This window comes from Pelodiscus sinensis, chromosome 2 (assembly GCF_052426305.1).
Source record: "Pelodiscus sinensis isolate ZL-2025 chromosome 2, ASM5242630v1, whole genome shotgun sequence".
NCBI classification, from domain to species: domain Eukaryota; kingdom Metazoa; phylum Chordata; order Testudines; family Trionychidae; genus Pelodiscus; species Pelodiscus sinensis.
In genome coordinates, this window is record NC_143053.1 from 79,215,998 (window position 1) to 79,230,388 (window position 14,391).

At 46.3% G+C, this 14,391-nt stretch overlaps 1 protein-coding gene across 4 annotated transcripts in view; it reads left to right on the top strand.

Moving 5' to 3' along the window:
• The first annotated feature begins 1,811 nt into the window (after positions 1-1,811).
• LOC102449577 (oxysterol-binding protein-related protein 1-like) overlaps positions 1,812-14,391 on the top strand; it is a 45,264-nt gene continuing 32,684 nt past the window's right edge. Inside the window, exons 1-5 of one of the 4 annotated variants that reach the window (XM_089776288.1) lie at positions 1,812-2,887; positions 3,421-3,519; positions 6,211-6,336; positions 10,795-10,911; positions 11,827-11,950. In XM_089776288.1, the coding sequence (XP_089632414.1) occupies positions 3,475-3,519; positions 6,211-6,336; positions 10,795-10,911; positions 11,827-11,950 (412 nt within the window). In that variant the 5' untranslated portion in view covers positions 1,812-2,887; positions 3,421-3,474. The remainder of the gene's footprint in view (positions 2,888-3,420; positions 3,520-6,210; positions 6,337-10,794; positions 10,912-11,826; positions 11,951-14,391) is intronic. The other 3 variants (XM_089776289.1, XM_089776290.1, XM_075920860.2) reach the window with 3 other exon arrangements.

Genomic DNA, 14,391 nt, shown 5'->3' on the forward strand with positions numbered 1-14,391 from the left:
GTCTGAGGTACTCGCTTCTCCTCTTCTCTAAGGCAGGCAACTACAGCAACCTGGAAAGCATCTGGGACAGGAAGGTGATAAGGGGCTGCTGCAGACTAGCCCTCAGCTAGTGTTCCCTCTAAGATTTTTCCATCCTTGGAAAGCAGAACTTTCTTTTGGGTAGGTCTACCGGTATATGAAATTTCTTGTGTAACACCCAATATTGAGAGAGTATATGGATGTGCATCACCTGTACAAACAAACTGTAGATATAAATATATATTAGAAATAGTCCATAGGTGTGGATGAAAATATATTAGACGGGATAATTAATATGAAATCAACTAAAAAAAATTAACACTATCCTTGGCTGTAGAAATGGGTTGTGCCCACAAAAGTTCATGATGCACTAACAAATATATAAATAGTAAGATGGTACAGGACCATTGTTTTTGAATTACATACTAACACAGCTACCCCACGGAAACCTGGGAGTACATGTATCATCATCTCTTCTAACATACAGACAGATGCAGGTTTCAAAGATCTTACAAATAAGGTTACATTCTAAAACAGCTAGCATCACACAAAGTACTTGCTATTTCTGACTCATAAGAACCAGAACTCTACCACATAGCAAAGATCTGGCCTTAATTCAATACAGTTCATCATTTATGTATTAGCAACACAGGATTTAAAAAAAATCATTAAGGTCAGAGTGTTTGACATCTACAACGCTAAAAAAAAATCTGTTAATCTTTTTCTTCATTATTTTAAGTCAGTCGTCTCCAAACTTTTTAAGCACAAGATCACTTTTTGAATTTAAGTGCAATCCAAGATCTACCTCAAATATAAATACCCTTGCCCACCTCCTTCCCATGGCTTCTGCAAGGCCCTGCCCCTGCTCACTCCATCGTCCCTCTCTTGCCCATCCTCACTCACTTTCATCAGGCTGGGGCAGAGGCCTGGGGTGCAGGTTCTGGTCTTAGATTAAGGGATTTGGAGTGTCTCTGAGCTGTTCTTGGGGAAGGTAGTTGTGATGTAGGGGGGGTTCTAAGTGCAGGCTCTGGGACAGTGTTTGGATGCAGGGGTTCTTGGGGCTAGGACAAGGGCTTAGGATGCAGGAGCGGGTTCGTCACTGGGGTAGGAGTTTGGGATGTAGGCTCCAGCTGGGCACTGCTGGTGGCTCCTGGTGCAGTGGGGCTAAAACAGTCTCTCATCCCTGTCCTGGACCACTCTCTAAAGCAGCCAGCAAATTCCATCCCAAGTCCTGTTCCCCTTCTCTGCTCTGTGGAGAAAGGATAAAGAGTGGGAGAGGGGGCACCCTGACATCAGCACCCCTCATCTGCCCTGCACAGAAAGCAGGAGGCTCCGAGGGGGAGGGGGAGAGCTCCGAGGCAAAGGGCCGGAGATGAGCAGCAGGGGGGGGAAAGGGGGGGAGAGCTGAAGTGGTTGATAGTCTCTTGGCCAAACTAGTCAGGATCATCTGTCAGAGGCTCCAAGATCTACGATAGGTCCAAATCTACTGGTTGGTGACCACTGCCTTAAGCCATTAACACAGGGGTGGGCAGTTTTTTGGGGGGAGGGGCTACTCCAAGAATTTGGTAAATGGTGGAAGGCTGCACTCTTCCATTATATTAATGAGCTGGGGGAAGGGTGCTTGGGGTAAGGAATTGCGGTGTGGGATCTGGGAGGGAGTTTGGGTGAAGTATGGGATTGTGACCTGGGGTTAAAGGGATGCAGGGCCTGGGAGGGGGTTGTGACCTGGGGCAGGAATGCGGGGGGGGGGGGTGCAGGGATTTGGGCTCTGACCAGGGATAGCAAATTGGGGTGCAAGTTCTGAGAGGGCTTTGTGACCTGAGGAGTGTAGCGGGGGACAGTGTCTGGGAAGGTATATGGGGGCTGGAGCAGGGGTGCAGAAGGTTTGGGTTACATGGGGTAGGAGGGCAGAGGGTTGTGGGAGGGAGGCTCTGGTGGGGAGACCTTACCTAGCTCCCAGCCAGTAGGTTTCTTAGCCGGGGTCCCTGTCTTCCAGCACCTGTACATGCTCAGGGGAGAGGCAGGAGCCATGTTTATTGCTCTGCACCGAATGCTGTGAGCCCGGGGAAGAAGGGGCACTTCACATGTTGCCTGGCCTACAAACAGGCAGCTGCTATAGGCCAAACTGGCCAGTGGGAGCTGGGGTGGGAGGGGGCAGCATGAGAGCCTGTCTCCCCTCCCTTCAGGCTCTCAGCGTTCAGAAACACACACGTGGCCCTGCACCCAGCTTTCCTGAGAGGCGGGCGGGTGTGGGGCAGGCAGGGAGCTGGCCGAGGCTCTCGCGGCTGGATCCGGCCCACAGATCATCTTTTGCCCAGCCCGGGAGTAGAAGCTGGAGCCAGCTTCTCCATTTATAGCAGGCAGCGGCTGCTGCTGTTTCTGCAACTCCTCCGAGAGAGCAAGTGCTCCGCCCCCCTCCCCTTCCTCGCTGATCAGCTGAGCTCCTTGCCGGAGCTGAAAGCTCCGAACCTTTGCACGGGACTCAGACAAGGGCTGTGCGGTTACGCGTCTTACAGGGAACCTTGCCCTCAGTCTGAGGCAGGATACCGGCAGGGAGGGAGAGGGAGGAGAGCAAGCTTTGCCCTCTGGCTTTAGCTACTCGGTTGCCTTGATCATAGCGTCTTTTTTGCAACTACAAACCTGTCAGCTGTTTGCCGTGGCGTTCACCCTCTGAGCTGCTGGGGTTATTGTGCTCCGTGTTGACATTGGGATGAAGTGTTTAAAGAGAATTCCCCAAACCATGGAAGCCTAAAAACTGAATAGCTTCCTAAGTCCTCCTTCCCTTTTGACTGGAGCTTAGTTTGTCATTGAAGCTCCGTTGTCAGAACAAGTCGACTTGGAATGTTTCCTGCAGTGACTTTGGCACAAGGTTAGTTAACATTGTTAAAACACTTTTTTTTTTCTTGCTGGATCTAGTATCCTAGCCGGACTTGCCTTCGGAATACAATCGAAGGGCAGTTTAACCTGGTATTGATAATGACATCAGTAACATAAAATTACTGCATCACTGTAGCAATAGCACTGTTAAGGGGTTCTGCGTAATGTCCCAAAATTATAAAGGTTCAGACTGATTAGTTAAATTCAGTATAAACAGATATGAGAATCTGTTTCTAACCATATTAGAACTTCATACATTGCATTACTAAGGACCTGAAAGAGAAGCTCGATAAAGCGAAGCTGATTTAATTTGTGTTGGAGGATCCTAGAAAAAATTCTACAAAAACTGTGTTGGAGGATTAAATCATGAAAAGTGAGTTTTAGGAGGCTCTAAGTGGAATTAGTAACAAAGATAGTAACCTCTTTAAAGATTTAAAAATTGATGCTGTTCTTTTTTTAAGATTGAAATATTACTTGCTCATTGCCTGTTTTCACTTTTAACAATTTTCTCCTTCCTTATTCTAGCCTGCCTGATTTTCATTGCCTGTGGTAAAGCTTCCAAAAGAGAATTATCTGTAAATGGCTGAAAGATTTTTATTAAAGATGGTAAATGGGAAAATGCAGGTTAATTTGTGTGGCTTATTTTGGCCAGTGTCAAATATCAGGCTTCTTGTTCATAATGCAGAAATAAGGAACCCTTAAATTTTGTCTGGAACTAATCAGTATATATAACTTAGGTAGCTATATCAAGGCATGATACTTCTAGTCACATATACATAGCTAGCATTATCTGTTCATATAAATGTGTTTGCAGTTTGAATGATCATAGTGCTTACGCTACTATGTAGAAGACCACTGGGACAGTGATTGCTTTTTATGTTTCATGTTGCTTTAAATAGCTTGAAAGCTCAAGCTGCTCACAGGACTCTAGCCTTGTAAATGTTTGTCATTGTTGCCTCACTTGGTTCTCATTTTACACTCCTATCTTTAAATTGGATTGCATGGTCTTCCAATCATGAAACTATTTGTCACGCATAGTCCCTCTCACCGGGGTGTCCATGTTGTGACTGAGAGACCTCTTGTGAAAATCAGAGCTCTAAATTATTATACTTCAGGGTGACTGTGGTAACAGACTTGATAATGAATTGAAAACGGAGCTGCCTCCTGTGTTGACTTGTATTACGCATTGAATAGGCTTTACGGCCTCCTGTGGGGAGAAAGTGGTGGAGGAGGTGCCTCCCCATAGCCTGAGATGACCTGGGTGTGAGCATTTTGAGCAACTGCAACAAAGCTCCCTTCACTGCCTGCCCATGGGTATTGCAGGAAAGTGAGGAGAGCTGCTCTGGTTGCTGTATTGCCTGCCACACTTGTGGGACCCTTGGGACAGAAGAATAAAAGCTCAGTTGGCTCTGTGAAGGATGCTTAACAGTCATCCAGGAATCTGGGAGACAGTGAAAAAAGCTGAGGATGAGCAACCAATTGATTCAATGAGTCTCTTTCCCAGCCTTGACTCAGGTTAGAGCTGTCTGAACACTGTTCTACTTAAACTGGCTTCTTGTGGTTCCCTAGAGACCTTCTGCCCTCTGGGAATAGTTAGAATGCTGTTGCCATACACACTTCCTAACCTCTGGCTTGCCACCTGTTATGAAGGAGGCATGGAAGCTATCTATGCTGGCTCTGGAATATTGGGAATGCTCCCTTTTCCCTTGCACCCAGTGGGAAACTTGCAGGTCAGTACCGCTCCCTTTCCACCACCTGAGCACAGCAAAGAGAGACCAGGACCAAACACCTGCTGTAAAGTGCATATTATGCCTCCTTGGCCCCTTAAAGTAGTTTGTGCTTTTGGTCTGAATACACTTGTCAGTGATTAGGACCTAAGGTATAACGAAAATATCCTGATGTGCAGCCAGCTGGCTTCTTCACTGTTCCTGTTAGGAAGAACCTTCAGGCCTGTCATAGTCCATATCATAGAGAAAAATTGTTCTCTATGTAGCTAGGATCAGAGAGTCCAGTGGAGGTGGGGACGCTGGGAGCCAGTACGTGGCTCAGCTGGGCTGCAGAGAGGTGAGGTGGCAGCAGGGCGCTTGAAATGATTTCCCCTGGTCTGGAAAAATCCCTCATTTGGGACCAGTCAGGTCCTGAGGTTGCTGGATCAGGGAAGCCCAACCTGTACAGGCAGTCCCTGGGTTACGTACAAGATAGGGACTGTAGGTTTGTTCTTAAGTTGAATCTGTATGTAAGTCGGAACTGGCATCCAGATTCAGCCGCTGCTGAAACTGACCAGCGGCTGACTACAGAAAGCCCGAGGCAGAGTTGCTCTGCCCCGGGCTTCCTGGAATCAGCCTCTGATCAGTTTCAACAGGCTGAATCTGGATGCCAGTTCCATACAGATTCAACTTAAGAACCCCAGGCGTCCCCAAGTCAGCTGCTGCTGAAACTGATCAGCGGCTGATTCCAGGAAGCCCGGGGCAGAGCAACTCTGCCTCGGGCTTCCTGTAGTCAGCGCTGGTCAGTTTCAGCAGCGGCTGACTTGGGGACGCCTGGGGCAGAGCAGCTGGGGTGCTGCTGGGTTGCTCCAGTAGCACCACTCCTCGGCGCTACTGGACCAACCCACCAGCACCCCAGCTGCTCTACCCCAGGCGTCCTGATTCAGCCGCTGCTGAAACTGACCAGCAGCGGCTAAATCAGGACGCCTGGGGCAGAGCAGCTGAGGTGCTGCCGGGTTGGTCCAGTAGCGCCCAGAGCGGCTCTGCGGGACCAACCGGAAGCACCCCAGCTGCTCTACCACAGGCGTCCGGAGAAAAGCCTGGTCTCCCGGGGGGGGGGGGGCGTACTAGCTGCGCTCCCCCCCCCCCCCCTCCAGCAGACCAGGGAGACACGGGCGGTGGACCGAGACGCACTGCGGTCCTGCCGCCTGGGTCCTCCGCGGCTTTGCTCTGCGTCTTTCCTGGTCTGCTGGACACCAGCAGACCAGGGAGACGGGGAGCAAAGCCTCTGAGGACGCCGGCAGGGGGACAGCCGTGGCATGTCTAGGCTGGCCGCTGCCTGTGTGCTCCGCGGCTTTGCTCCCCGTCTCCCTGGTCTGCTGGTCTCCAGCAGACCAGGGAGATGCGGAGCAAACCCCGTTCGTAACTGCGGATCCGACATAAGTCGGATCCGTGTAACTCGGGGACTGCCTGTATAGTAAGATTGGCATTCAGTCTTAAATCTGTTCTGAGATCCCTTTTCATCTTATTAGATTTCATGGTTTTCTGACTTTAACTTCAAAACTTGTTTAAGCTCTACCTAAAATCAGTCTTCTTTTTTTTTTAACAGCAAAAAGAACTTTGTGCACTCTATGGGAAATGGACTGAGTGCTTGTACAGTGTTGATGCAGCTACATTTGATGCTTTCAAAAAAAATGACAAGAAAAATACAGAAGAGAAGAAAAACCTTAGACAGGTACTAGATAAGTAAAAGAGATGGTATGTCAAAAGCAGAATGGGACACTGGGAGCAGTGTAGGGTGCCTTTTTTGGCTTTGCTACTGTTTTATGCCTTTTCCTTTAGATTTTTTTCTTAGTAAGAACTTAGAGTCAAAGGGTTTGGACATGTATTATCTGCATTAATTATGAGTGTTATGTGCATTAATTATAATTATACTGGCTATTGTTATCCAAACAGTTTTGGAGGAGTTAAAGTCTTTGTGCTTCAGCATTTAAGATGATATCTAATTATGAATTCTCATGAAAGTTTCATGAGAGTGGATTTCCTCTCACTGCATCCTGTCAGATTATTTCACTAGACTGGACTAGTGGGACCATGGGTCTCAGGGCCATAATAAAGGTGGGATAAGCAGGGTGCTCACCCTGGGGGCATCATAATCGGGGCGTAAAGATGCAATAAGTAAAAAAATAATCTGCAAAAGTAAAGAGCATGACACGTGCTCCTCTAAGGAGAGGCAGGCACATAATATTTTGCCCGGGGCACAAAAGTACCTAGTTACGGCACTGATGGGTCTGATCTATAATGGAAACTACAACCTGATGCTTTTCAGACCTGTAAACAAGGTAGATAAAGGTATGTTTAAAAGGATTTCATAACTTGCAGGAATAATAGTTTTGCAGGGATTTTTAGTGTCTGCACCCTCATAGGAAATCTTACTCTCCATGTTTCTGTAACCCCATACGTTAATCTGATGCTTTCAGTAGAAAAACACTCTTAAACCAATGTCAGTGAACATTCTTACAGTAATTACACATACTTGCCACCATTCGTTTTAAAGGAGTAGAGAACATTTTAAACAAATATCTAAGAACCTTAAAAGTAGGTGTTCACCTTTCCATGCCACTGGAGATCATGATGCTAGCTACTCTGGTGCCCTGTTACATTCTAACCTCTCTAAAGGCAAGTATGCCTGTGTAGATTTACATTATTGTTGTACATGAGAGATCCTGTGTTTGTAATCAGGAGAGCGCTAAAGCTCTGGGGATTACCACCCTCTCTTTGAGGCTGCACTTCTGAGCTTTTGGGAGTAGGACAAAAGAAAAATATACCCTACACACTTGTTATCATCAACCTACTAGTTTGTTTACCTTGAAAATACCAAAGCTTCATTTGAATGAAATGCTTTTGTGTACATAGCTCAAGCTTCAGATTAGTTTTGACTTCTCATTGGCTTCTACTTGATAAAATATACTTGCCTATTTTGCCTTTTCATCCATGTAGTCTTAACTGGATCTGCTTTTCAGAATTTTATTCTGTTCTCTCTAGCTAGCTTTTTAGTGTGGTTTCTTCTCCCCCCCCCCCTTCCATTTCTCTGACTAGACAAGATTTTTGACATCCATATCTAGTCTGTCTGATCTTGGGAGTTGTCACAAACTTAAAATGCAAAATCTGCTGAAGAATGTTTTTTCCCCCGTCAGTCTTATAAGCAGTTCTAATTTAACAATCTAGTGAAAACATGTTTTTCTGACCATATCTTAGAACTGTCAGGACTCGGAAAGAAGTACAGGGATGTTTCTTGTATTTAAAAAAAAAAAAAAAAAAAAAAAAGACCTCCCAAAGAGCAGCCTGGAGGGTGTGTGGTGATGTTTGACAAACAGAATGACGAAGTTGCTAGCGATTGGGGTGTTCTCTGAAAGCTCTTCAGGTTAGAGACTTGGGTCCTGCAGAGAGCCTGCCCCCACTTAGATGTAGCATAACTCTAGGTGTCAAAATTGCCTAGATGCACACTAAACTCAAACTACACAGCCCCCTAAACTCAAAATAAGATACGCAATTTGTGCAATTTGCTAGATCTATTTCGAAATGGCACTTTGCAGACACACCAAATTTCAAAATAAGTGAAGTCTCAAAATAATGTGCTATTTTGAGACATTCCTTAATCCTCGTGGAATGAGGGTTACTGGGATGCTGAAATAGCGCACCCATTATTTCAAAAAATATTTTGAGATAATGGGTGGCTTGTGTAAATATGGGGGAGGAGGGGAAGGTAGCTATTTCAGGGTACCTCCAGTTCAATCACCTAACTCGTGTCTAAAACCTGGCAGGGTTGTCAAACTGGGTTTCTCCCAATCTCCCATGCAGGGCCCAATCCAGTAAGCATTCTTGGGACAATCCTAAGTGACACAAGATAGGACTAAGCAGATTGGTGGTGAACCTTGTTATATTTGATGGACCACTGGTTAGGGACGGATTTAAACCCTAATCTTTCACACAAGAGGAGAGTGCTTAGATTGCCAGTTGATGGGCTGTTCTGATGTGGGATTCTGTCTCTCCTGTTGAAGATGTTCCACTTTCTAGAAATTGAATATTCATTGGGCAAGAGAGTGCCCATGAGGGGCACACTCCTGGGAGAAAGACCTGGATTGCTTTAGGGGCTGCAGCCCTGGGATAAGGGAGGGAGCCCACAAAAATGAGCCACCAAAAGTGCAGATCTTTTTATGGGATTCACTTAGACCAGGGACCTCGGCTGCAGCCCCTGAAACGCTTGTATTCAGCACTGCTTGGCACAGAGGGCATGCAGCTCCATGCTCTGTTGTTGCCCTCCCCCAAAAACAGAGCTGCAAGCACCAGGAAGTTCCCCCACTTCCCTCACCTGCAGACTCAGCCCCTGCATCTCCCATTGGCCCAGAATCAGGGACAATGGGGGCTTCAGAAGGTTGGTGCCTGTGGGTGAGAGCAGAGCCACCAGCCACCTCCTGTACTCTTCCTCCCCTCCCCCCCCCCCCCCCAGGTTTAGGCTACAATAGGGGAGCTGTTCCAGGTAAATGCCCTGCTCTCCCTCACCAACTCCCTCCTATTCCTACCTCCCGCCCTGAGCTCCATTCTGTATCTCAAACACCTCATCCTCACACCCAATCGGAGTCCTCCGCTCCTGCACCACTTGCCTTAACCATAGCCTCCTCCTGCACTCTGAACCCCTATCTTGTTCCCTCTCCAATGCCTACATGCCCCCCCCCCCCAAATTCTAATAGCCCCAGGTACCCCTTCTCTTTTTTTGACCAGGGTATGTCCAGAAGTCCCCTTCAGAATCTCCACCTTACTACTTCACTTTCCTTTAATTAAAACAAACAAAACTGATTAAAATAGTTTAGGCAGGTTTAATTGCTAGTATTACAACAGAAGTATTTTCTACTACTTTCCATTGCAAATATACAGTATTTCAGCTACAGTATTTCTACATTACTAACCACCATTTAAGACATCATTTCTATGGGAAAGTGCATTTCAAGTTCCAAACAGTTGACTTACAAAATAACTTTTGGAACACAACCCACTTGTAAGTTAGGGGCTTCCTGTCATGCTATCATGTAAGTTCACTTTCCTTGTCTTTTAGGGGCCTATTTGGATGTGCTACAAGAGACCCTGGTCTCATAGGCAAATTATCCTGCACCTTCACATAAAGCCTTTGATTTGTTTAGGGATAAATCTCACTGTGGAAAAACTTGATATCTGTGTCAAAGATGTTGAGACACTAGACCAGTCTCTGTGTGCAGTGATGGATATCCCGTTAGCACACTGACAGACTGAATGAAATGAATAGTGTGCCTCTGTTATATGAAGGCTGTCACACCATTATACCAGGGTGACCTGCTGTAACTCCTAGAACCGGAGAGATCTCTCTGATCAAGCAGGAGTATTCCATGCTCCGGAATGTTCCTCCTGCATTTAAAGATGAGGGCAGCTACAGTCAACTTTCTTGTGTGTGCTGGTGCAGTCCTCAGAAGTTTCACTTAGGTGAAGTCCGGCTACTATTGGATTTAGGGGTCCTTGTAGCCTAAATGGAGTGAAGCTAGAGGGATGATTTAACAGACTGGAAAGCTAATATCCTTAATGTACAGAATAGTGATGGGGATGTTGTTCCAGTAGTTTTCAGCCTTTCAAGACTACTGTACTCCTCTCAGGAGTCTGATTTGTCTTGTGTACCGAGAATTGCACTTCACTTAAGCTATATGTTCATAAAACCGGAGAGAAAAATACAAAATTGCCTACTTTCTCATTTCTACCATATAATTATAAAATGAATGGATTGGAATAGAAATACTTTGTATTTACATTTCAGGGTGATATTGAGCCTGTGTTTCATTTTAGTCTCATCTGAAGCTGGAGCCTTGGGCAGAGTGGCTGAATTCCAAGCCCTGCCTCCCAGGCTGAAGTGTGTGACTTAGCTTCGCAGGGTCTGCTGTAGTGTGGGGCTCTGGGCAGCTGCTTTGCTTGCACCAGCCCTGCACTTGCAACCCCCTTAAGCCCATCTTAGAACCCCTGGTTGTGAAACACTCCTCTTGAAGAGTTGAGTACTCCCTGCAAGCTCATGCCTTCGTCTCCTTTCACTAGCACTTCTGTAGGACTGTCCTGTAGCTTGCTTAAAATTATTTAAATGGCCGTGACTCAAACTTTTTTCTTATGTTGCTTATAGGTGGGCAATTCTGAAGAACCAGATGAGATGCCTTTGCCAGATTCTGAGAGTGTGCATGTTATACCTGGAAGTATTTTACTCTGGAGGATAGCACCAAGGCCTCCAGATTCTGTCCAGGTTAGCCAGGGCTCTGAACACTTGGTGGTTTGACAGTTTGTTAAACTGTAAAATGTACAAGGAACATCTTAGCCACTGACTTGCCTTGCTCGTGATGCACCACAAATAATTTTTGCTGCAATGACCTTGAACTTTCGCATGAAGACACATGCTCTAATGAGCTATGTAATGTGGAACTGCATATATAGATCTTACATTGTGGATGGACGGGCAAGTGTGCATGCTTGGCTTCTTTCTAGTTTAGCATAACTTCACCACAGAATCCTTGATTATGATCAAGTAGAGCAATTCCCTAATTCGTAGTGGCCTAGAGAATTCAGTCCCACTCTGCTGCTACTTAAGTGCTGCCATCCATTTAGGAAGCACGGTTAGTGCATGACAGGCAGTTCATATGAGAGCTCACCAGAGAGGGTCCATAGAGGAGCACAGTTGTCAAAAGACCAACCATGGAACAAGAACCCATAAGTCAGGCGGCTGAGCAGGACAGAGGAGTAGATGTGTGGCTAGAGAGATTTGGAAGCAGAAAAGAGAATAGAGTAGAGTGGCTGGTTGGGTAGGTGCATACAGAGAAAAGGGAAGGTTGCTTTAGCAGAGGCCGTAAGAGTCCCTGCAGGATGAAGAATAAGGACAAATGGAGGGAAGGAAGGAGGGAGGGAGAAACTATGTATTTGGCTAGTCAGATCTCATTCAAATTAGATGAGTATAAAGGAACATCCACATATACCAGGAACACTTTCACCTTGCTAGCATCTTAAAACTACTATTTTAATAATTAAGTGATTAGAAAGCGGCTATGATTGCATGTTACTACAGATCAGTCAGTGTTCTTTTTTTGAAAACCTCTTTTTATATGTAAAGACTCTTAACAGCCAAAATTTTCATAGTGATCCTTCAATTTTTGTTTGTCTCTTTCAGATGTACAATTTCACTAGCTTTGCTATGGCTTTGAATGAATTGGATAAGGAAATGGAGAGTGTTGTTCCTAAAACTAATTGCCGGTTACGGCCAGATATAAGAGCAATGGAAAATGGTGAAATAGGTAACTATTTTAAAAATAAATACAAGGTAATTTAAAGTTGAAAGACTCATGGGAACACCAGCTGAAAAGTTATAAATATTACTTTGGGTACAATACCAAGCTGTCTTTACAAATGAGCTTTGTGGTGATTGTGGAACACAACTTTGAAATATACCCTCGTAGGAGTGAGTGAAAAATGTATGCTCACGTCAAAATTATTCACAGCAAAAGAGTAAGGAAAAAGCACTCCCCAGGGAAGAGAGAAGCTTTCCTCTAAATGTCTGTGAGCCTAGTACAAATTACATGCATTTCTAAATCTAGAAGTGTCCAAGGTGCCTGTCGTCATGGTGTCAGTGCAGTGTTTGCTGATGGGATAGTGAGCACACAGTTCTCTTAGAGCATGGCTTGGTGCTTGATATTCTGACTTGTAACACTTGGTGGGGTTTTCTAAAGGAGCAATAGGCTTTTCCCCTCCCTGATAACTGATACCAATTTGTATGAAAGCAGCATGGCCTAGAGCTGTGGTCCCCAACCTTTTTATGCATGAGATCACTTTTTGAATTTAAGTGCAATCGAGGATCTACCTCGAACCCAAACATGCTTGTCCTTTCCCTTCTCCAAGGGCCCACCCCTGCTCACTTCACCCTCCCTCCCCCATCCTTGCTCACTTTTATCAGGCTGGGGCCAGAGGCTTGGGGTGCAGGAGGGATTCAGGACTGGGCCTGGGGTTTGGAATGTGGGCTCCAGCTGGGCACCAATTACCACAGGTGGCTTCTGGGTAGTAGTGCAGGGGGCTAAGGCAGGCTCACCCCTACCCTGGCCCTGCACCACTCCCTAAAGCAGCCAGCAAACTCTCTGCTCTATGGAGATGGGGTATAAGGTGGAGGGAGGGGCATCCTGACATCAGCACCCTGCCTTTCCTCTTCTTCCCATGCCCTGCACAGCAAGCAGGAGGCTCCCAGGGGTGAGGGGAACCTCCAAAGTAGAGGGCAGAAGCAGCACGGCAATACTGAGAGGGGCAGATGAAGTGCCGGCACTTGATAGCCTCCCAGCCAAACCATCAGGATCACCTGTCAAACGTCCCAAGATCTACCAGTAGATCCCGATCTACGGGTTGGTGACACTAGCCTAGAGGATGCAACTCAGGAACTGAAGATTTGGGTTCTGTTGCTGGCCTGGAGGGTGACCCTGGGAAAATGTCTTCACCTCTGTGCCTCTGTCTGCACACCTGTAAAATGGTGATAATGCCTTTTTCATCTGCTTTAATCACTTTGAGATGTATAGATTAAAGAGTGTCTTGGCATTGCAATACTGTGGTACTGGGGAGCTCTCAAAAGCAATGAGCTCTTTTGAGGGTTTTTAAAACTCTCTGTAGACAAGCTGCTAGAATTGGGAGGGGGGAAGTCCAATGCTGGGACAGAGGCTGGGACAAGAGCTGGGACAGCGGGTTGAGGAGTGGGCTCTGGGGTGGGGCTAGGGATGCTCTGGGGCTAAGGTGGGGAGAGGACCTTACCTGCCCCATCTGCTCTGCAGCACTGGGGTTGGGGTGGCAGGATAGCCACCCCGGCCCCAGTAAGTCCAGGCGAGGGGAGAGGTACTGGGGAGGGCTAGGGGAGTTCCCTGAGTGCCTGTATGGTGCTAAATAGGCTGCCATGTGGCCATGCAGCTTACAGGGAAATTACCGAGAAAGCCTGTGTCAGTAATAGATGCATGACCATAAAGCCTTATCACAACTTTGAGCCTCTTATGCAGAATTATATACACAAAGCTTTGGGACTTGACATTATGTTTCTGTCACTCTGCTAGACTGTTTCCAACTTAGTTGAAATCCACTTCAGTAACCTCTAACTTCATGTGCATGTGCTCTTGAATTCTTCACTGAATTAAGAAGAGCTTTAGAAAGTTCTGTAAAAGAAACATGAGTGAACGAACCTGGGAAGCGCTAGGATGAGGGTTTAAATCTGAAAAGTAAATTAAGAGTAAAGACTTTGCCACGTGGTTCAGAAGTTAATGGGGAATGTGCCTTTCCAAGTATCGTCTCACGGTCATCACTACCTTGTAGCGAACCAATATAGATGTATGCTGACCCAGGCGATTGTCCTTCTGGATTTAGACCAGAAAATCTAGCTGATGGTTTCAGTGGACTCTGCACCAGACACTGATGATGCTCATCACCCTATTTCTCTTAAGAGAAATTGAGCTCTGCTAGCTAGTACATACTTGGCTAGTACATAAATGGTTTTATTCCACTTTTGGGAATTGTAGGGATGTGAAGGACTAGTCGATAAGCAAATGCTTATTGGATAGTCGACTAGTTGCTCCTCCCTCCCCCCCCCCTCCTCCGGCTGCCTCTATTAGATGGATCCCAGGGTCAACTCGGCACTTACACTTCAAAGGTGAAAGTGCCCTACTGTTGTTGCCACACTTCAAAGGTGGAGGCGCCTTATTGACTAATCAATGCA